At 41.5% G+C, this 23,294-nt stretch overlaps 1 protein-coding gene across 1 annotated transcript in view; it reads right to left on the reverse strand.

Moving 5' to 3' along the window:
- The window catches only part of LOC127645497 (uncharacterized), a 52,022-nt gene extending 29,099 nt beyond the window's left edge, over positions 1–22,923 (reverse strand). Inside the window, exons 1-19 of the mRNA XM_052129137.1 lie at positions 22,818–22,923; positions 22,578–22,729; positions 21,622–21,711; positions 21,392–21,471; positions 21,188–21,269; positions 20,563–20,700; positions 20,257–20,413; positions 19,956–20,059; positions 19,680–19,826; positions 16,741–16,854; positions 16,444–16,572; positions 16,162–16,320; positions 15,480–15,641; positions 15,086–15,248; positions 14,579–14,760; positions 14,380–14,472; positions 12,449–12,653; positions 11,252–11,439; positions 11,042–11,139 (exon numbers count right to left, since the gene is read on the reverse strand). Coding sequence (XP_051985097.1) covers positions 11,042–11,139; positions 11,252–11,439; positions 12,449–12,653; positions 14,380–14,472; positions 14,579–14,760; positions 15,086–15,248; positions 15,480–15,641; positions 16,162–16,320; positions 16,444–16,572; positions 16,741–16,854; positions 19,680–19,826; positions 19,956–20,059; positions 20,257–20,413; positions 20,563–20,700; positions 21,188–21,269; positions 21,392–21,471; positions 21,622–21,711; positions 22,578–22,729; positions 22,818–22,923 — 2,549 coding nt within the window. The remainder of the gene's footprint in view (positions 1–11,041; positions 11,140–11,251; positions 11,440–12,448; positions 12,654–14,379; positions 14,473–14,578; positions 14,761–15,085; positions 15,249–15,479; positions 15,642–16,161; positions 16,321–16,443; positions 16,573–16,740; positions 16,855–19,679; positions 19,827–19,955; positions 20,060–20,256; positions 20,414–20,562; positions 20,701–21,187; positions 21,270–21,391; positions 21,472–21,621; positions 21,712–22,577; positions 22,730–22,817) is intronic.
- Between the last annotated feature and the right edge of the window lie 371 nt (positions 22,924–23,294).

A 23,294-nucleotide genomic window follows, 5' to 3' on the forward strand; every position in this document is an offset into this window, starting at 1 on the left:
ACTGAGCACGCTCGTTGGAGAGACGTGCTGTCATTGAGACTGAGTCTAACTCCAGACCAAGAAAAGAGATGCTCTGGACCGGGGAGAGCTTGCTCTTTTCCCAGTTGACCTGAAGCCCCAAACGGCTGAGGTGCCTGAGCACCTGGTCTCTGTGTGCGCATAGTAACTCTCAAGAGTGAGCCAGTATGAGCCAGTCGTCGAGGTAATTGAGTATGCATATGCCGGCTACTCGGAGCGGGGCAAGAGCTGCCTCTGCAACTTTCGTGAAGACGCGAGGGGGCAGAGACAGGCCGAAGGGGAGGACTTTGTACTGATACACCTGGCCGTCGAACGCGAACCGTAGGAAGGGTCGATGTCGAGGGCAAATTGAGACGTGGAAGTACGCGTCCTTCAGGTCTACCGCTGCGAACCAATCTAGATGCCGGACGCCAGATAGAATTTGTTTCTGGGTGAGCATTTTGAACGGGAGTTTGGACAAGATCCGATTGAAAACTCGCAGGTCCAAGATCGGTCGTAAGCCACCGCCTTTCTTGGGTACAACAAAGTAAGGGCTGTAGAAACCCTTCTTCATTTCGGTTGGAGGGACAGGCTCTATCGCGTCCTTTAATAGAAGGGAGGCGATTTCTTCACGCAGGGAATGGGCATGTTGGCCGTGTACTGCGGAAAAATGTACGCCCACGAAGGGGGGCGGAGACCTGGCAAACTGAATTGCGTAACCGAGTCGAATGGTCCGGTGCAGCCAGCGTGACGGGTTGGGCAGTGAAAGCCACGCCTCTAAACTCCATGCTAGGGGCACCAAAGGGACGGGTTTTTTGGACGTACCCGGCGGGGCTTCGCAGCGGTGCGGAACAGGTAACGTGGCGTCAGGAGGCAACGTGGCGTCCCAAGGCTCTGGTGCTGAGAATAAACTCAAAGCACTTACCTTGCTCCGCGCACCCGGCAGGGGCGGGTTCGTGACTGAGGAGGAGGTTTGATGCTGGCGTCCTCTGGACTCGTCTGAACCGGCCGGCCGGGGAACAGTCGTGGGGCTGAAGGCGGGGACACCGCGTCCATGGAGCCGGGACTGTTGAGGCCTGAAAGCAGAGTGCCGTGAGAACGGCATTTGCGGGCCATATGCCACAGAGACAAAGGAAATAGCTCTTTTATTGAGAATTTGGGTACCGCAGCCCCCGTTAAGGGGTGCGGCAAATGAAAAAACAAAGAGCTAACTTCTTAGACTCTGGGTGCGTTGTCTCAGGAGCGCCTGGGAGCCTTCCGGGTCCTCGAGGGGGTCCGTGAGACAGGGGGCATGCGCTTCCCGCGGTTTGCTCGACCCTGGGGCTGAGAGCTGGGCCCGGGTTGAGGCGGAGCAGGAGCTTGTCTTCTGGCCGTGGAAGGACGCCCTCGGCGAGCAGACGGGGCATGGGCCGTGGCGGCAGGCTTGCGGCGAGGCATGATGTGAGAGATGGCCTCCGTCTGCTTCTTTACCGTGGAGAACTGCTTGGCAAAGTCCTCGACGGTGTCGCCGAAGAGGCTGAACTGGGAGACAGGGGCGCTGAGGAAGCGAGTCTTGTCGGCTTCACGCATCTCGACCATGTTCAGCCACAGTTGACGTTCCTGGACCACTAGCGTGGCCATCGCCTGCCCGAGCGCTTGCGCTGTGACCTTCGTCGCTCTCAGGGCGAGGTCGGTCGCTGAGCGCAGTTCCTGCAGCGTGTCGGGATCAGGGCCGCCCCCGTGCATGTTGTGAAGTGCCTTGGCTTGGTGGACCTGCAGGAGAGCCATGGCATGCAGGGCGGAAGCGGCGCGTCCGGTGGCGCTGTAGGCCTTCGCTGTCAGCGAGGAGGTTGCTCTACAGGTCCGGGAAGGGAGTACGGGGCGACCTCGCCAGGTGATAGGGGTACCGGGGCATAGATGGATCGCAACCGCCCTATCCACCTGGGGAATCAACGCGTACCCGTGGCGCGCTCCGCCGTCGAGGGTGGCGAGGGCGGACGAGCCTGTGGCGGTGTGACGAGTGGAGAGGGGTGCTCTCCACAAAGACGTCAGCTCGTCATGCACTTCCGGGAAAAACGGAACCGGGGGGGACAAGGCTGTGAGCGGCGCGCAGACCCCAGGAGCCAGTCATCCAGCCGTGATGGCTGTGGGGAGAATGGAGGGTTCCAATCCAAGCCCACGCTGTTGGCTGCCTGGAAAGCATGTCGGACATCTGTGCGTTAGCCTCAGCCTGAGCGTGCAAGCCCGAAGGCGGCAGCCCAGGGGAGTCCTCTGCATCAGATGCCGCGCCCTCCGATGCCGCGGCGAGCTCATCGGCTTCCATCGCAAGAGGGTCGGCTGACTGGCTGTGAGGCGAGTCGCCGGCACCTCGAGCACGGACGGGAATCAACGAGCGTGCTGGGGTGCGGGTGGTCCGAGGGGGCGTACCCGGCAGAGCTGCACCCGCTGCCATCCCCAAATCGCCTCCATCGCCAGCTGCATCGTCCTCAATCCCGTGGGAAGAAGGAGCAACACGGGGGCGGCTGGAGTGGCTTGTTCACGGTTGTAAGCAAGCCGCGACCGCAACGCTGCCATGGTCGTGTTCTCACAGTGAGAACATGAACCATCCACAAACGCAGCCTCGGTGTGATCGCTACCCAGACACACGAGACAACGCCTGTGGCCGTCTGAAGCGGAGAGCACTCTACCGCATCCAGGAACAACACAGGGGCGGAAGGGCATCTTTATAAAGACGCGTCCTTAAAAGGACGTTCAATGCCGCTGTGTTTTGCTCTTTTAGTGAAATTTACTCTTTTAATAAAAGTCACTCTTTTGTGAAAAAAAATTTGTGAGAGCTTTTTAATTCTGCACTGTCGATGCGCCCAGGGGCAGGAATGCACAGCCGTGCAAACAGGAGAAAGCCGCTGTTGTGCGCCGTAGAATCCAACAGTTATGCAGCAGAGGGATGACAGGAACTCGGTGTGTAGTATGCAGCAGTTGCAGACACGACCATCGGCTCCGAAGAAATTTTTCTGAATGAACTCCCGTATTTGCGCCGCTTAAATACCTGTATGTCCGGGGGCGGGACATGCAAATACTGGTTTGCAACTCTCATTGGCCTTTTTTCATAGTTCAGAGGTGAATATCGGCGCTCAAGAGAGACCCCTAGTGTCGCTTCTCTGACACAACGTGGAAAGAGCGACAGAAGGGGAACTAATGTTAACAATAAGATATGGGGAAAGTCTACCAAACATACTGTTTCGGACTATGGGCCTCAGCACAACTTTAGAAATGAGTGGTTTGAGTTTATTTTTAAAGATGTCCCTAATTTAATGATCTCGACAGTTTGTGTGGCACATTTCTATGTGACCTTTTATGAACCTGTCACAATGTGATGCAAAGACGTCTTTACATAGAAATAATTCAAATAGAATTCTTAAATGCTAATTAAATTAAAAAAAATTGGCACAGCAGCCAAAAAATAAAAAAAATTATTATTAAAAAATAAATAATATTAATAATAAATAGCCAGTTTAATTCTAAGTATCAGAGAGTTTATGGAAAATCATCATGAAAAATTAAAATTACATCTGGTGCAAGAAAGCTTGACTAACTTAATAAGTGAACTACGGGGCAAAAATCAAATAATGAAAAAAATGATATAACCCCTTTAAAGCAGCTGTAAGCAATTTCTTTTGGAATACCATGTATAAAATACCCCTGGCTGTAACCTAAATTAGGCGTCCAGAGAAATCACACTTGCCTATATGATAGCCAGAAATTTCTGACCACGTGTTAACCAATCTGAATATTTGGAGGCGGCTCTCTGTCAATGCAGGGCAGGCAGAGCTACCTGTTTGATCAAACACTGGAAGACAGGGAGAGCAATTGGGAAACCTCTTTGGAAACGGTAATTATTTTTGCAAACCGTCTGGTGCCACTACCAACTTTAACCTCCTGAGACCTGTGCGTGACTGCTGTGTGCATTTTCCATTTAAATTTTTGTTTTGTAACTAGTAGGACCTAATAAACAAGAAAACAAATTAATAATAATAATAATAATAAAAAAGAAAATCATTATAGAACTAATTGTTTTCCTAAAACTTGATGTCCACATATGTGGACAGCGGGACCAGGTTTTTTGTGTCTTTTTTCCATCAAATTGTTTATTATATTTCAAGGAGTATTGGTTATCACTGCCAACAATTTTCAAATAAAATTTTGCATTATAAAATTCTGAATCTATGTACTGATTATCATTGTCCCATTTCTGCCAAAACATGTTGAGTGGTCCAAACATCATTTGCAGCCTGAAACTGAACTATTAGTGAATGCACCTAGCTGCATAAAAAGCTATAGGATGGTCACTTTTTAGCGAATGACTTAAATTCTAGTGTGCTGCCTATTAGCACCGTTCAAAATGCACCTTATTTTCATCCTAACTCCATATAAAGCCCCTGAAAGCAAAATATTTCCGCTTTTGGATGAACCATTGATTCTCCATGTGAAAATGCACAGTTAATATAGGAATACATTTACTCTACTCTTGGCTGGCTACTCTAAAACAAACTCTCAATTTGTATTTTTTTAAGGTTTCTTTCCAGAGGCACTTTTGTTGGCTTCTGCACCTATAGAAGTGCTCAATTAAAGTTTAAATTTGAACCATTAAATGACAGTCTAGATTGTTGTGAACAGTATTCAGCCAGTTTAAATTCATTTTAATTATGTGTTGCAAATAGCAAAGCCAAAATACAACTCACACACATGTGGATGTTGGGCCGCACAAGGTTAAACCTGAAGTTTATACAACACCCATTGCATTTAGCAATAATTGGCCTACACAGTTTCAGCTTTTATTTGGATGATTCTTGAACATTCTGCTCCAGTTCACACCACATCATTTTAATCAAACTGAGGAAAGAGCTCTGACTCGGCCATTCTATGAATAAGTAATTGCTTTGATTTATTCTTTTGTTGATTTACTTCTGTGTTTTGGATCATAGCATGATCAAAGACAGATGCCCTAGCAATCTGCTGAAGATTTTCCTGTTACAAGTGAAAATTCATTGGTGCCTCAATAGCTGTAAGCAGCCCAGGCCCTGAGGCATCAAAGCAACCCCACATTATTCTTATGACACCATGCCTCACAGTTGGGGATGAGGTTTAGTGTTGGTATGTGTTTTGTTTTCAACAATAAATCACACTGTGTATATGTAGCAAACAGATAAACATGTCTCACTTGCCCGCAGAACATTGTCCCAGTAGTGCTGTGTAGCAATCTTAAAATAAGAAAAAATGTGCCATGGTTTCTTCTGTTGTCATGACCGGTGACTTAAACAGTGGTTTTCTTATAGTACATGTATGTACACAGACACTATCAATGTCATGGTCTCTGTGAGTTTGTCGGTTTGTTCTGGTCATCTTTTCCTCATGTGTGTCAGGTGCCACTGGCATGCGTGATCAGCGTTTCCATGAGAACGCTGATCATGCCACCCTTAAGCAGACTGACGGCAGACTGACTGTCCCTCAATAATTACCTCCTTATTTAAACCCCCTTATGTCTTATGTTCATTGTTAGATTGTGGTTAATTCCAGACAGGCTCGCTGGGCACTGTTTTTCACATGACTCGACTTTGTGCTCTCGTTCCGCCCGGGCTCCAAAAAGGTTAAGCCCAATGCTTTGTCTTGATGTTCTGAAGTCAAGACATCCACAATTCCACTGGATACCATTCTACCCTCCTCTCGGGTGGCTGGCATGGTTTCCTGGGAGGTGGATGCTAAAGTCCGTTCCACGCTGCACACCACCACCTCTCCCGCCAAGTGGCCTGAGAGTCTGTTATTCGTTCAGTGATCGATCCAGACACATGTCCTTCAGTGGGTCTAATCTTCCAACATAGTACGCCATCCAGGGGCAGTTCACACTCAGGCACTCATTAGACAGAGATTCTGGTGTCCCTCACTAGCACAGGACGTACACCAGTTCGTTGATGCTTGTCCCATTTGTGCATCTAACAAGACCTCCAGTTAGTCCCCAGCCAGGCTCCGCCAACCGCTGTCAGTCACTTTGAGACCCTGGTCCCACAAAGCCATGGATTTTGTTACCGGTCTCCCTCTGTCCCATGGCAACACAGTCATTATGACTGTAGTGAACAGGTTCTTGAAGGTGGCTCATTACAATCCCCTCCCCAAATTACCTACAGCGAGGAAGACAGCGGTTAAAGTCACTAACCATATCTTTCGCATTCATGGCCTCCCGGTGGATGTGGTTTCTGACAGGGGACCCCAATTTGTGTCACAGTTTTAGGCAGAATTCTGTCGACAGCTGGGCGATACCATGAGTTAATCTTCTGGGTTCCATCCCCAGACTAATGGGCAAGCGGTGTGGGCCACACAAGCTCTCATTTAGTCTGGGTCAAATTCCTTTTCCGTTGTCATCTACAGGGTTATCACCCTTCCAGTGTAGCCTCAGGTACCAACCCCCTCTGTTCCACACCCAAGAACCCAACGAATGCTTACGCATTCATTCAGAAGTGCCATTCCACCTGGAAAATAGCCAGAGAAGCCCTCTTCTAGACTTATGCCCATCATAAGAGGTTGACAGACAGACACCGTTCTAAGTCCCCAGTTTACATGTGCGGTCAGAAGGTCTGGTTGTCTTCCAAAGACATCCCGCTCTGACTCCCCTCTCGTAAGCTGGGGCACAAGTTTATCTGGCCTTTTCCTATCTCGAAGTTCATTAGCTCTATGGCGGTCTGCCCTAAATTGCCCCCCTATCTCAAATGCATCCATCCCGTATTCCACGTCTCCAAGATGTGTGTCAGGTGCCGTCGGCATTTGTGATCAGCGTTTCAATGAGAGCACCATCATGCCACCCTTCAGCAGACTGAAAGCACCTGTCCCTCATTAATTCCCTCCTTATTTAAACCCCCTTATGTCTCATGTTCATTGCTAGATTGTGGTGTGTGTAAGAGCAACTCACCTCACTTTCTCTGACTCAGTTGGATCTGTTTAGTGTTTTCTGTTGCCAGTCTCAGCCTTTACTGTTGGATTCCGGTTACCAACCATCCAGCATTTTTGCTTGCCACCAGCCCTGCATACTCTTTGCCTGAAGGTTCCCCCACATTGGTTACATTCCACACTGCTATGACGCATACACTCCTACGAACACACTTCTCATCTTCACACTGCAGTTGGTGATGGGATTCTCCTTTTTTCTCATTTTTTAGTCCAATAAACTCTGTAAACTGTTCCTCTGCGCTTGGATCTCTTGCATTTTCTGACAATCAAGTGATAAAAGATGTTTGCGCATTCTTAGCCATCACCAATGGCTGTATTCATTTGTTTGAGAAATTTCTTGCACTACTCTCATAGGAGACTCTTTCCATGAATACTTTTTTTTTTTTTGAGAGAAATGTTAGATATGGTAAAAAAAAAAAAACAACAATGGTCCATTCTGGCATAGTTTTTTTTATTGCATTTCATTTTAGTTTTTTCAGTTTAAAAATTATGTATATTTATGTTGATGTTTACTATATTTAATGTTTATTGCTAAAAAAAAAAAAATCATTCAAATCAGGGTTTCCACTGTGCTTAGACAAGTCCCAAATTTTGTATTACTAGTAATCGACCGATATGTTTTTTTTTTAATGGCAGATGCCGATATCTGGAGTGCAGGAAGGCCGATACAATTCAGATATATCACACAATTTAATATAGTAAATAACATAAACGTAAAATTTATAAATTAATAAACTCTTATTTAGTACTCTATTTACTCAATTTCACACTAAACTTTAACTTTGCAAAAAAGAATCTAAAAAAATGATATTGTATTTTAAATGGTAGATGGCAGTTTCTTCTGAATCCTGTTTAGTCATCAAATTTTTGTAATTTATTTGCACATGAAGAAATTGTTATACACCTGCATTAGGAAGAAGGAAATAACAGTACACACAGTAGTCCAGCAACCATGGATGGCAGGTCAACGTTAGCGATCACATTTTCAAAAAGAATACCGTATCAAACCAATTGTACATACAGTGCATAGTGAATATGACATTTACTTATAGTGCACGTGAAGCACTTTTACTTTGAAGTTACACTCACATGCTGCGAATCTGCGAAGGCAGCAATCTCCTGACAGTTTAAATGGCCTTGATTGCCTGCTTGGATTGTCACAGACTGACCTTCATGATTTATGTATCAGAGGAACTTTTGATACTGATCCTGAAGTTTTTGATTCTGGATGATTGAATATGTGCTTCAGAGGAAGATATTAGATAAGTGCACGACGGGAAGAAAATGCTGGATTTTCATGAGGTTTGTGAATTACATCTTTTTAAATGAGATATCTGCATATTTGCAGATTTTATCACAAAAGTTACAGGGAACTGTTGAGGAGAGACTGTTAGAATAAGTGCTTCAGAGGAAGATTTATGAGTGCTTCACAGGATGATGGATCTGCTGAAGTTGTGTGACGTTGGTTTATTACATCTGTTTTAACGACATATGCACATATTTGCAGATGGTATACGATATTCGTTTTGTTGATATTTGCCTTACTATCATTAGACAAGACAGTTAAAAGTTACAGGGAACTTTTGAGGAGAGAGAATTAAACAGGCGAGCACTTTAACATTATGAGCTCAAACTAATCTGTCGCAGCTCTGATATGCGGACCACTTAAATAACACTGTGTAGCACACCTGTCTATTATTGTAGTAACACGATGGCACATAACAACAACAACAAACCATGACTGGTTGTTTACATGTCTCAGTCACTTCACATGCAAGCATGTGATTCTCAGCACCCTCAAGAAACAACTCTTATTGTCTCTTAATCTTATCAACTCTTAAAATGTATCGGCTGATGTCGATAAATAAAAAATTCAGACTATCGGCCGATTTATCTGCCTCAGTGATATATCGGTCAAACACTAAATAGAACAGCTCATATAATATTTAAAATGTAAAAATGTTCTGAAGGTTAAGCACCTCCTTCTACTGACCATTTGTTAATAAAGAGCCTATTGATTTCATTTTTAAGAGTTTATGGTCTTGTTTTATACCCTATTAGTGGAAAGTGCTAGCAACATTTTCCTTGATTTAAAAATCGTTTCCTTGAGGACAAATGGAGACCAAAGTCTAGCACTGAAATCCCTCAAAATCTTTTTTGATTAGAATAATCACTGTATATAATAGTCTCACTGAATATTCTAAAATGTGGAAATGTGCTGTTTATTTATTATTTATTAGAATCAGTTAAGATGAGGATAAGACCAAATCTTAAGAGTCCTTCATGCAAAAATCCTGATAGCTATAATCCACTGGCCTATTTATAATCCAGATCAACTTTCTCACAAGAGCCATAAATGTGTACAATGGAAAATGTTATTAAAGACTCCCATGAAATCACAATTGGTAATTTGTGGCTTTTAGTCAATGTCTACAAGCTTTGAAACCACTTATACGTTAGTGCACTCCTAAAAGTAATCAAAATGAACTTTTAGCAGATTAACAAATTTAAACTTGGCACTCTTTTTCTTTTAGGAAAAACATAAAATATTGGAAAAAAACATAAAATATTAATGATTCATGCTGTGTTACACAGATTTTCTTTCAATCATATGCTCTCTAGAAAACAAAGTATGGTTCATGACAATAAAAACCACTTGACTTGACTGTGGTGTAAACTAAAGGCTATCGGCTATTTAAAAAACTAAAGGACAAACTTTTTAAAATGTCATACCCAAACTCATAGAATATGTCAACACAGGAAAGAAAAAGCTCGTTTTCAGAAGCGGTGGTTCTTTTTGGGGAATTTCGTCAATTAGAACTAAAACGAAGATGTTTTTAGTTTGATCCATGGTTCATAACAGCTCGCCAGAGTGAACATTCAGGAGAAATCTATACATTGATTATTGAATGGCACGTTATTTTCTCAATACGTTTTTGGGTCATCAATTTATTAATATTAGCTGACAGTTTAATCACAAGTCTAATTTGTATGCTTTCCAACTCACTGTCAGTTGGCCTTCCGTTTAATGTAGTCTGCAGTAATAGCTTTGGGAGACCACAAGGGGGTGATATAACATTTACTGTACTTCTTCAATATAAAATTTTTGTACTTCTTCAAGAACAAACAAATTGACGTTAATGAGTTTGCATTGGTGTAACTGCGCAAACTGAACGATTAGAAATATTGATGTTTATTATGCAATTTCATTGTATGTTGCTTTGAATAGGATTAATTCAAACACTCAAACCACAAAAAGACATACTTGAAACTGAAAATACATTGTGTAGGCTATTTAAAATATACATATACACAATATATCATCCAGTGATGGATAAAGTAAATAATCAATGTCCTTTGATAATGATTTGGGTGGAATATAATGGCAAACTATGCGAGTTGCACTACGTGGCCCTGCAGAATTTTGAGCAGCCTATGGAGTTGTAGCGGCAGAGACAGTGCTCGTACCTTCATAGAAGCATAATTGTTTCAAATTTTTTAATTCACCATATCGTCAGCTAGACTTTACTAAAGTTGTGTTGAGAAATATGTATGACGAGGCAAAGACTATTGTGCAAAGTGTAGCCCTATTTGTATCTTAAAAAAAAAAATAATAATTTACTGTAGATCGATAATCATTAGGAACATTTTCTGATAATCAAGGCAAGAAAATGCCCTGATATTGATCCCAAGCCTAGTGTACATACTGTAAAAATACACTCATATCAGTTGTTTATTCTGATTTCTTTTCTTTTACCATTCTACAAATGTTTTTTGCTGGAAATGTGCATCTCTACTTTGAGATACAACTGATGGTTAATGCTACAGTAATATCTACCAACTGGGCAGGTGTGCATTAAAGTGCCTTATTGTTTTTTAAGGGAAAACAAGAGATTGTTTCAAAAGTACTATTAATATTTTCACATACATCACTGTGGTCTCTGGAGCCTCAAACATAAAAATAGTAAACTCAGGGTTAAACATATCAGCTCAGTTCAGTGAGCATACTTGTGGTTTGCAAACAGAACAAATGGCGATGAGACACGTTTCCATAGGATTTACTACATACCTTTTGGAGAACTTGTACATAAGTGCAAGCTGCCTTCTTACTCCAACCAGCATGGCAGCCAATCTGGCCTCCATCCACTGCAAGGTCTGCTGGCTCACCTGAAAAACATGACAATACACTCAATAAGCTCTTTAATAATGTACTGTGCACAAATCTCACTCAATCAATGGTGTAAGACTGCAGGAAAACAGATTAATTTATCTATCTTGCCATGTCCAATGCAAAGATCGCAATCTGCAAAGTTGTCAGTGATGGGACCGTCAGGTGGTGATCATGCAGTACCGCAGGCAAAAGCTCGGTCATTTCTGTGGTCCACAGCTGCATTCCTTGCTGCCACACTGAGTCCAAACTTTCCCCTGTCACGTCATGGTATGCTTCAGCTAGAGTGGCCAGAGGCTCTGTGAGAATTTAAACCTTTATTAACACTAATATGCACTGACAGGCAATTTCCAATGAATAACGATGACATGAAACATGAAACGGTCATGCTGGTGCATAATAGAGCGCAAAAGTAACAGGACATTTTTTTATTGGCCTCGGCTCTGGAAGTAATTTTCATATTCATTTTCTCCTCAGGGATTTCAAAATGTCTTCAAAGAGTTCTAAGTCATGAACCAAACCAGCCAGCTCTGACTGTGATTTAAAGCAAAAAACAAAGAACAAATACAGTATTTACTGTATATACTGTCTGACACTGACTTCTGGCTTATACAGAAGAATATATCATCACTTTAAGGGATAGTTCTGTATAATTCTGTCACTATTTACTCACCCTCATGAACTCAAAACCAATATGGCTTTACTTTTTTATGTGGAACACATGCTGATGTTGCTCTTTCCCTTAAGTGAAAGTAAAGAGTGACTGCAGCAATCAGTCCCTAACATCTAATTTGATGTTCCAAGAAAGAAAGAAAAGTCGTATGTGTTTGCAACAACATGAGGGTGTAAATAATTACATAATTTTCATTTTTTTGGTAACTATCCATTTAACAACCGCTGAGCTTCTGGAAGCAGCTGTTTTGAAAGGTTTCTTAAAATCAATTTCTCTATGGAGAAAACGAATTAGATTTTTACTTCCGAAACCCTGCTGTTATGCTCTATTAGAACCTGGTATACAGATGCCAGTAGGGTTTGCAAAATCTCTTTGTTAGAACCAAAAACTTGTGTAACTAATGCACTAGGGAGCTGTCAAGATCAATTAAAGATCATGTGACAGCAGTCGTCTTAGAAAATATTTTACACATGTGTTTAGTGTCTTAGAAAAATAAAGCTATGTGTTTTCTGTCAATCACCCAGCATAGCTCAAAGGGAATTCTATACAACTGCAAATTAGATTAGGTCTGTTGAAACCAGAGGCAATCTGAGAGAATTATTAGGGATACTCAGAACTGGATAGAGCAGACTCACTTCTGAGCTCTTGTTGGACCTGTAGGGACATGAGATGCAGGTGCTGGAGTGTATCAGGTAGGCTGAGTGTGAGTGTGCTTCGAAGCGGGCCGGTGGTCCACGCATTCCACAGAGCTCCTGCTCTCTGCAGCAGCAGGGTCTCGGCTTGCTGGATCAGAGACAATGGCCCCTCACTTAGCTCCTGCAGGAACATGCTGTCCTCTGCCTAGATGTCAAAGATAGACAGCATAAGGTTTTCTGCAGATGGAAAGATATCTAAAGCCAATGCATCCTTAACATCTCTGAATGCTTGAAAATTGTAATTTATAAGATAAGGTTATCCCTTATAAAAATGTTCAGTGATTGAACTAGATAGTAATACATGATACTTTTATATATACCATGGTACTAAACGATTACCATATTTATATACCATGATGCTTCAATCTACTTCAAAGTATTTCATAGTACCACCATGGAAACAGGCCCATAAAACATAGTATTACCATGGTGCCATGTTGAAAATAATGGTAATACCATGCATATCCAATATAAATAATTTAAAAAACATGCTATTACCATTGTACCAGGTCAAAAAAAAAAACAATAAGAACATGGTATTAACATGGTATCAGCTCCAAAAACCGTGGTTTTACCATGTTACCATGTCAAAACACGTGGGATTCCCATTGTACTAGGTCCAAAATAAAAAACAAAGAAACAGAAAAAAACTGTTGTGGTATGTGTCATGGTAGCATTTCCAAAAAACATGCCATTTTCACTATACCAGGTCCAAAAAACAACAAGAACCTGGTAATACCATGGTACCAGGTCCAGAAAAACATGGTATTACTATAGGTACCATGTTTAAAAAAACAAAACAGTGACTATTTGCACTAGGTGTAAATAGCACCTGTCACACAGCGCAGCTATTTGCACTCAACTCTGAAATTTAAGGCAAACTGCGACCTCAAGTGTCATTGCAGTGTGTAACATTGCAGGAAGAGCAGGAGCAGAACGCGACAAAGATGATGATAAAGTGACAAACCCAAATGCAAAACAAATCACAAGCATGAACTACAACTAGACTTAACTAGGACGATGACAAAAAAACCATGAACAACCAATAGGACAGCGTTACAAATCCACAATACATGCTCAGGAACCAGAGAACATGAGAGCCATAAATACACAGACTAAGGTAACATGACATCAATGAATAGAGAAGACTTATAAACCAAAGATCTATAAGAACAAAATATGAAACATGAGGGTCACATGAACAAAAAAGCCCCACAGACTTGGAATGTGTGGCAGGGACATGAAGGGGCTTGATGGTGCTGCATATCATGGGGACCAGATGGTGCTGCAGACGAAGGGGAACAAGACAGGGCTGGAGAACACAGGGGACCAGATAGGGCGATTCTGACCTGGGGGACCAGACGGGATTAGGGACCACGGGGGATCTGGTAGATGGCCAGGGGACCGTGGGGGGACCAGACGGGCAGCCAAGGGACCAAGGAGGGCCCGAAGGATGGCCATGGGACCAGGATGGACCAGCCAAGCAGCCAGGGGATCAGGATGGACCATCCAGGGGACCAGGACAGACCAGACCAGACGGGAGGCCAGGGCACCATTGCGGACCAGGTGGGTGGCCAAGAGAACAAGACAGACCGTGCGAGGTAGCAGGAGCTGCAGGGGAATCAAAGAGTAGAGCCACGGGGTACTCAGACAGTGAGGTCAATGCAGCGGATTCAGGTGATGAGGTCAAGGCGGCGGGGGACTCAGATGATGAGGTCAAGGTGGCGGAATCAGAAGGAATCTAAATTATGCCTTTATTCGAGTTTGAAGCGCAAATAGCATCTTATTTTAAGGAATGATTGTAAAGTAACTCTTTACACAGCACTCAACATTGCACAAATATTTAGTATGACAGCCTAGATATAACAAACCTGTCTTCTAAATGATAACAGAAGATTTTGAAGTCTCTGAACCCTGTCCAGCAGTTTAATCCTTACACAAGACCCCAGCTGCTGAAGGCGTGCCTGTAAAGACACAATATCAAACCAGACATTAAATATAATCTTTAACAAGGTATACACCAGATTTATGGATATTATGTGTTATATTTTAACTGTTTGCAGTCCTCACCTCTGTGGCCAACAGGCATTCCCTGCATCCTTGAGCTTGAAATAGAAGACTCTGATTGACTACTCCTACAGAAATATGGGTAAGGGTCTCGTTCTCAATGCCACGCCCTCCTTTCTGAACCTCCACATCCAACCAATGATGCCCCTCCAAACAGAGAGCCACTCTGATTTCATCAGATGTTTCTGATGGCAAGTAGAAATATTCATAAATATACACATTCAAACTTCAATCTACAGAAATAAACACACATTTAGCAAATTCATAACATTCAATAGGGGACAGAGTAAACAATCTGTTCTATTTACTGGTACATGACTTGGATTACAGTAGCCTAGAAGCTGCAACAGTTACAAACAAAAAAGTATTACACCATGGTACTTCTGGAAACTTTTTTGCTAATATAATAATCTAAATCAACTGTGGTGAAACTGGAAATAAACAACATCAGTTGGTGAAATTAGTCATGCTGACTGAGATCCATGCTGAGTTGTGAAGTAGCATCCTCACCATTTTCATAACCAGTAGCAGCATGCAGACAGCGTTTCCCAAGTGCCCCCTGAAGCCAGAGCATCTCACTGCGGTCTAGCCTTGCGTGAACTTGCACCCCCACTTTCCTTCCAGAAGACAGGGAACTGCATGCCAGCTCCACACTCCAGTTTCCTACCTGCCACTATAACACACACACACACACACACACACACACACACACTAGAATTAACTGTCCTTGTTCAAAGCAAGCAGGTATTATGTGCTTTCAACTCCGTTGGATCTCAGATAAGCATACAGAACAGTATATACAGCACTTACTGTATAAACCTAATGAACTTGTAAAATAACAACATTCATGATCTGGGCCTATAACCACCCATGATGATACTTTGTATATAATCAGTGTGAGTACCTCAGTTAGGAGTGAGTAGTTTGAGCGTTGACTGCTGCTGATATTTCTGAGGGACAGTGTGAATGTGTTGTTCTGAGGTTGTCCAGACACAGACAGATGGGTTTGAGTGTACAAAATCTCCTTGCCTGAGTTCACTCTGTGAGATCCAGACCAAATTAAAGCCTGTGAGAATCAAATAAAAACAAACAAGCAGAAACACAGAGATCAGTGTTACAATAAAACTGAATCAAAGGCATCTGATTATAATTATTATGTGATTATTTCCATGTTAACCATTGGACTAATGCTTGTTCAAAACTAATGGCAGCACATTTTCAATCTTCCTGACATCTTAAAGTAAAATGAAAATCCTCTTACCCTTATGTTGCCTTAAAACCCATATGATTCCTTACATAGAACACAAAGATGTTAATATTGTTATTTGCCATTAAACAAATACAACAACCTAGCCACTGTTCACTGTCTACTATCGTTGAATGGACATTTTGCAATACATCTCATTTTGTGTTTCACAGACGAAAGAAAATCGTACATGTTTCAACAGCGGCATGGGTGTAAATGAACTAAGTAAATGATTGCAAAATGTTCATTTTAAGGAGAACAATCCCTTTAAATTGATACTTCACTATGTTGCTGTGTTGTATGCAAATGTTAGTGTAATTGTCATAGAATGTGATCTCACAGGCTGTGAAGGACAAAGGCCTATGGCCGTATGGTGCTCCATACGGTCCCTCAGGTTGGTGTGTATTTGGGTCAGAAGAGTGTGAGAAGGACAGGGAGATGGAGAGACATTCTGGGCTCCCAGCTCCACAAGGAGTGTGTGCATTCCTTTCACCCCTCCCTAAACAACAGACAACAAAGAGAAAAAAAATACACAGTGCAGGAATCCTACAGAATCCTACAGAAGATCCTATAACCTTAAATAAATACAAAACCAGAGTTTTTATTTTTATTTTATTTATACCTGGTATTTCATGCTTTGTATGATTCTCTTGTCCTTCCACTTGAGCTCTGTGTTTTGGGAGTAGGCCTTCCCCTCCCGAGATGCAGCAACACAGCCCTCCATCTCCACTAGGGGGAGCAATGACTGTATCTAAAACAATATACACCAGCAAACTATATAACTGGAATATATACTAAAGCATATTAAAAAAGTAGTTATATGTTGTTATACATACTTTAAAGTACATGGCTGTGTATGAAAAAATATATATAAATATATATAAAAAACTACAAAAGTTAAATTTGTGTTTTGATGTACCTGGCCTGGTGAGAGAAAGACACAGGCCTGCCCTCTGCTGGAGTCATCATACCAGTGTTTGCTCATTGTTAGAGAAATGTTTATAGGCTTCATGTGGTTCCAAGAAACATGGGCCTAAATAGAAACAAAAAGACAGGAGAAAGAGTAAAAGCACTGAGGAGTTTGCTTGCAGTGTGGAAAGTATATAAGTGTATTTGATAGTGTTGAGAGTATAGAGACAATTTAAGAGTGTGGGAAGATTTGGAGAATATTTCAGCATGCTGGAAAAAAAAAGAAAAAAAGTGTAGAGACTACTTGAGAGTATTTGGGAGACTTCAGAGTATTTGAGAGTGTGGAAACTATTTGAAACAGCAAAAACTATTTGAGATTATTTGAGAGTATAGAGACTATTTGAGACTCTAGAAACTATTTGACAATATCTGAGAGTAAAGAGTATTGCAGAGAGTAGAAACTATCTGAGAGTACAAAGAGTAGGCTATGGAGAGTATTTGAGAGTGTAAAAAGTATTTAAGAGTGTAGAAACTATTTAAATGTAGTTGATAGTGTTGAGAATGTTTGAGAGTATAGAGACAATTTAAGAGAATTTGGGAGTGTGGAGCCAATATTTTTAAAAAGCATTTGAAGGTATATATTTTAAGCTATCTAGTCATATTTTTCTTTCAATTTTGCACCTTTTATTTCTCCCAAATTTCTTGTCCTTTTTAAATTAATTTGTAAGCATCCTGCCACTTCTTTTGGTCTTGTTTATATATATTTCTTTTGTGTCTCGATCCTGACACCCATGCTATGTCTCTTATATTGTGTGTGAGCACATCGTTTTGTTTGTGTTCTTTTGCCATTTTCGGTTGCTGTCGGGGGAGGAGTTAAAAAGACAGCTATCAAGCCCGACTTCAGCTTCTCGTCGTCGACGTACCTACATCAGTCACGGAAGATCACGCAAAGTTTACTTTCTTTATTGCAGATGAAGTTGAATTCAGATAGACAGAGGTTTGAATTTTACATAAAATAACCAGAAACATTATTCATTTGAAAAGGTTATTTGCTGCTTGATACAGTGCTTGATGTGTGTACAAGAAGAAAGTCCAATAAATGCCTATATTATTTTAATACCATGAAAGGAGTCCATATTTTTAATCATTTTGAATTTTATTTATGAATAAACATAATATTACTATGATAAACATAAAATAACATTGTATAAACATGATATACTTTTATAAAACATGGATTTGTGAGAGTTTTTGCTGGAGGTGTCTGAATAAACACCATGGTAATGGCATACCACCATACTACTCTTATTTCTGCCATAGATTGATATAGCAGAATAGTAAGAGTAGTATGTGAAGAATGCAATTCTTGAATTGAAACTCAAGTGACCATTGTCATTGGAGAGATTTGACCAATTATGAATAAGCTGCGAATAATGAATAAGAGCTTGTGCAGGTGCTTTGGAGCAACTGCAGAGGATGATCCAGGTGGCTGGTCTCAGCTTGATCTTGCATTTTGTTATGACACATGGGACCGTGACGTTATGCAGGGGCAGACAAAAGTTGGACAAAATTTGGTGACCAGACATGGTGAGTCTGAACCCCCACCCTCCCACCCCAAGTTGGCCAAATCCCCAGTACTCCAATGACCTCTAAGGGGAGGAGGAAGAATGGTCCTGCCTCATTCCTCACTGCAGCTCCTCAAGAGCCCTTGGCTTTACTTAACCCTCACAGGAAAAGGAGTAGGACAGTTCTTGCCTCGCCCAGTCCTGCCACAGAGTCCGTTTCTCCTGTCCCGGCCACAGAGGCCATCCCCCTGCCAGCAGCACTCCCGGCCACAAAGACTGTTCCTCTGCTGCCAGTGCATCTGGCCACTGTGGCCGATCCCTTGTCACCAGTGCTCCCAGCTACGGAGGCCTTTCCCTTGCCGCCAGCACTTCCTGTCAAAGAGGTCATCCCCTCCAACCAGCGCTCCCAGCCCTGGTCATGGAGGCCAATGTTCCTATTGAATTGATACATTTCTAGATGGCAACTTCTCTCCTGTGTGCCTGGGCCACACATGTTTCCCTGAAAGCTCCACCAGGCTTTGGTTTCATCTCTCAGTCTGATTCTCCAGGTCTTGCACTCCAGTCAATCTCTTGTTCGCTTATCCAGCCCACTCTTTAGTGGCTGTTGCCAAAGCCCTTGGCCCTTTGTCCAGCCCTGTTACCCTGCCGGTTTGTCCTGTCTCCCACTATCTAGTCTCCTTGTCTGCCCTGCATGCCTCGCGGTCCTGTCGGACCCATCTGACTCTTTTCCCACTATGGTGCTGCCCAACCTCATTACCGCTTTGCACCTTGAGTCCTCGCCAATCTCTATTAACCCTGACAATTTTACTGTCTTGTTTTGATTTACTTTGTTAGAACTATCTTTTCCTTATAATGTTTTTATATATTCACAAGTGAAGCACTTTGTGCTGCATTTTATGTGTGAAAGGTGCTACAAAAATAAAATATTTTATTATTATATGAGAGGTTTTGAAATTGAAACTATTCAAGAGTATTTGAAAGTTCAAAAATTTTAGAGTATGGAGAATGTTTGAGAGTGTAGAAAGTATTGGAGAGCATTGTGAGTATTTGAGAGTGTAGGAACTATTTGAGCGTGTGGAGAGTATGAAGAGTATTTGAAAGTATTTGAGAGAGTATTGAGATTATTTCAGAACGTAAAGAGTGTATTTGGGTGTTTTGAGAGTATTTGGGAGTGTGGACATTATTGGAAAGTGCAAATATTATTTGAGAGTGTGGTAGTGAGTATTAAGTATTTGACACTTGAACATTTGGAGTATTGATTGTGAGGAAAGTTGAAGTACTGGAAGTGTTGGAGAGTAATTTAGAGTGAGAAGAGTATGCTGAATATTTGAAAGTAATGGAGAGTATTTAAGAATGAGCATATTTTACAGTGGGAGTTTTGTACCTGGTTGTTGCGGCTGTGTCCGTGGGCTGGTCTGTGTGAGAGAGTATGTATGTGAAAGTGAGACATTGTTGAAGTAAAGGGTTGTTTCTGCTGAAATGAAGCCTCAGTCTTTCTGCTCATTAAAGTCCAAGAGCCTTGAGCTCTGACCTGAACACACACAACACAAGAGACAGTTGCCTTACATCTGGGATATTCTTCCTAATAACTGATGCCCAAACCAAAAACATAACCCAAGCCAAGTTTAATCAGTATTGTAGAGAGGAAACCTGTCGTCACCTGCTCTTGGTTTCCAAACAAATTCCAGTAAATACTCAGATCACAGAGTTTTCTCAGAGTTTCATTTTCTACTCTAAAATTCAACCCCCAACCCTGAGCTTCTCCTAGAATAAGAAAGACATTTCAGCACATTAGAATAGGGTATTTAGCATGGTGCCACATGTGGCCAGTCAGTAAATTCCCCCTTGATGGCAATGTCAGTCACTTTTGTCAAAATGGTCAGACAACCATTTATGGCATTAATGCAATAAATGTGTTCTACATATTTGTTCAAGTGTGCATTGGTAAGGCATCAGTCCACCTATCATTTGTAGATAACTGTGCTGTGAAGCATCAGCCGAGAGGGTGGCTTGTTTTAACTCCTGATTCTCCCACTGTGTTTGGTGTGTTAAAGAGTGAGACCCTTTCTTTCCACCATACAGTGTCCTCACTGTCATAGTGCTGGGCAGTGACTGCAGCTAGAAGTACAAGAATAACACACATTATTAAGGATGTAATGTAACAGAACCTAATGTGACATAATATCATGAATAGTAACTTTCATCTCTATGAGAAAGAAAAACATAAAAATGTCACATATTATATGGCTTCGGAATAATCCCACTACCAGAGGCATGGAGTGATTGAATGCCAGTGCTTGCTTAAAGCCAGAGTTGGTGCTTGAGATCTCTCCTTCAAAAGCCAAACCAGTCATGCCAACCCGAAGTTCTGCTGTACCCTTAACTGTGGAATGCGAGTGGCTGAACTGCATGAGAATAAAGTGCAGACTTAATACTAAATTAAACTCTCATGGGTTATGATATGCTCATGTTTTAAATGTTTAAGTACTGTTTTACATATTATTTAAAAAAAAATTAAGTTCCAAACATAAGTTTGGGAGGAGCTTCTAGGCATGCCAATCATATTCCAAGGATATATTGTATAAGAGGCTGCTTCCCTCACACCAGTGTTGATTCTTCCAGCGTCACTCCATCTCCACCTTTATATTTCATAATGCCTATACCAATTATTTCAAAATGGGGGGGGGGGGGGTCCTGTGCTCGAGCCCCTCTGTTATATACAACACTCCAAATACATATACCTTGATGCGCTCTTGTACTATGTGAACTACTGAACTTGTGAAATAGTTGTTTAAAACAGCATTAGAGTATATTGTGCAGTATGCAGTACATTCTCAAAATAGCTATAGAAAGGATGCTTTTATTAAACTAAGATCCCTGATTTAGTCATACCTGTGATTTTGAGTGAAATTCAAATGGCAGGTAAGGTTGTAAAGTAGATATGTTGTGGAAAACGTTCACTATTAGACCAATACTGGAATAAAGAGCACATCATATGAAAAACATATGACTTTCTGTAGACACGTTCACATAAGGAGTTAGCATTTACAAATTACTGAAATTGACTGATATTTGTTTAAGAAAAGAATACTGTACCTGGAGGTATTGTGGTGACCTTGAAGATCAAATGAGAAAACTGAACTCTGATCGTTTGAAAAACTGGCCCCGATTCCAACCTACAAAAACATCAGGATGAATTCAATAACTGTATGTTTCTCACCATATAATGCAAACACAATCAAAGGCCACATGCTCTTTTTCATTTCCACAGTGCTCATTGAACCATTGATCAAAAGAAGGAAATGATCCTGAATGTTCTCACTCACTTCCATACATATCTTCAGTGAGTGTTCCTGGTTCTGTCCACAGCATACACCCAGCAAGTGGTCCATGTTGATTCCCTCTATGCAATTCACCTGTAAAAACAAGCCTCTGTGCCTTCAGTTTGCTTTACCAGTAGGAGAGGAGTGTGGAATCAGAGGCATTTCCCTCCAACAACATGGAAACTGACCCTTAGTGTCAAAGAGGTTTCTGGAGCAACCATATGGATAGTAATGCATACTACACTGATGCTTGCTTATTCTTCAACAAGTGAGTATGGCTGTGTGTTTGATTAAGGCAGGCACCACATAATAACAACACAATAAAACCAGAAATTAGTGGAAAAATCATGTCCACAAACAAACCACAGATATTAGAGTGATTTTAGAACCTGTTTATCTGTTTACAGTACTGTATAGGTACTTCTGATCCTGTACAGATTACAAATTACAAAAATCAAATTGTAATCAGTTACATAACCTTGTGGATTAAACTATTTGGTAATATAATTGGATTTTTTCTGGATTACATACTGCATGTTTTGATGATAATTCAATGTTAAGTGTGTTAAGTACCAATTTATGTTTCTTTCATTAAGCAGTAACAATCCCCCCCCCCCACCCCCCCCACCCCCAATTATAGGTCTGAAAATCAAAGAAAAACTAATAAAATATTATATACTAATACAGTAAATCTATGAGAACAATACTCTAAAGAATTTTACATTTTGCCCGAATTTAAAAAAAAAAAAAAAAAAAAAGTATGTTTCTTTAAAAACAATTCCATTGCATCTTTTCTCAAACTGAGGAAATATTGTACTGTACATTATAGAAATCTTTTACATCTGCTTTATATCAGTGTATCATGTCAATTGTTATTGGAAAAATCGTATTGTTCCTAAACCTAAACATTCTCCTCATGCCTTAACATGCAGAATTACAGACGATGCTTAGACTCTAACCTGAATTTGTACAGTAGTTTCTTTGGTGAGGTGTAAACTTTGCTCCATTATGGCTCTTAGGCCACGAGTCCCTGCTTGCAGCTCTGTCTGGGCACACAAACTGGTGTTGTTCCAGTTTACATACACACCTGCACTGCTGTTAAACGGAAGCCCTGCTCAAATAGACGGAGACAGAAACCGACTATATTTCCATACAGTAAATATGCATTAACAATATTCTGGTAACATTTCTGAGCGTACCTGCAGAATATAGCCAAGGGAAGGAGTGAGACAGTAGTGTATGAAGACTTCGACATCCGTGCTGTGATGAACTACTGCTGATGTTGACACACAGTGACTTTTCCATGGCAAGCACACATAGTAAAGCATGTTCATTGCCAATCAGATGTTCTTTAGAGTTTCCTTTATGCTGGTGAATCAGTTCCAGCCCATATACAGCATCATCTATTGTTACTGTTAGCTCTCCTACACCACAGACACACACATGTCAGTAACAGTGACAAGAACATCACAGTATCAAATCCTAATACATATATACTTGATATTTGTTACGCTGTTTGGAAGGACAATGTGAGAGGCGTGGATCCAAACGCAGTACTATTTATATTTATCAAACTCAGAAGAAGATGAAGGAACAACGATGAAAATCAAATATTGGTACAAAAGGAAACAATATGCAACAGCATATTGTTGGCTAACTTTGTATGTTACTACATC

This window comes from Xyrauchen texanus, chromosome 6, assembly GCF_025860055.1.
Source record: "Xyrauchen texanus isolate HMW12.3.18 chromosome 6, RBS_HiC_50CHRs, whole genome shotgun sequence".
Classification (NCBI taxonomy): Eukaryota; Metazoa; Chordata; class Actinopteri; order Cypriniformes; family Catostomidae; genus Xyrauchen; species Xyrauchen texanus.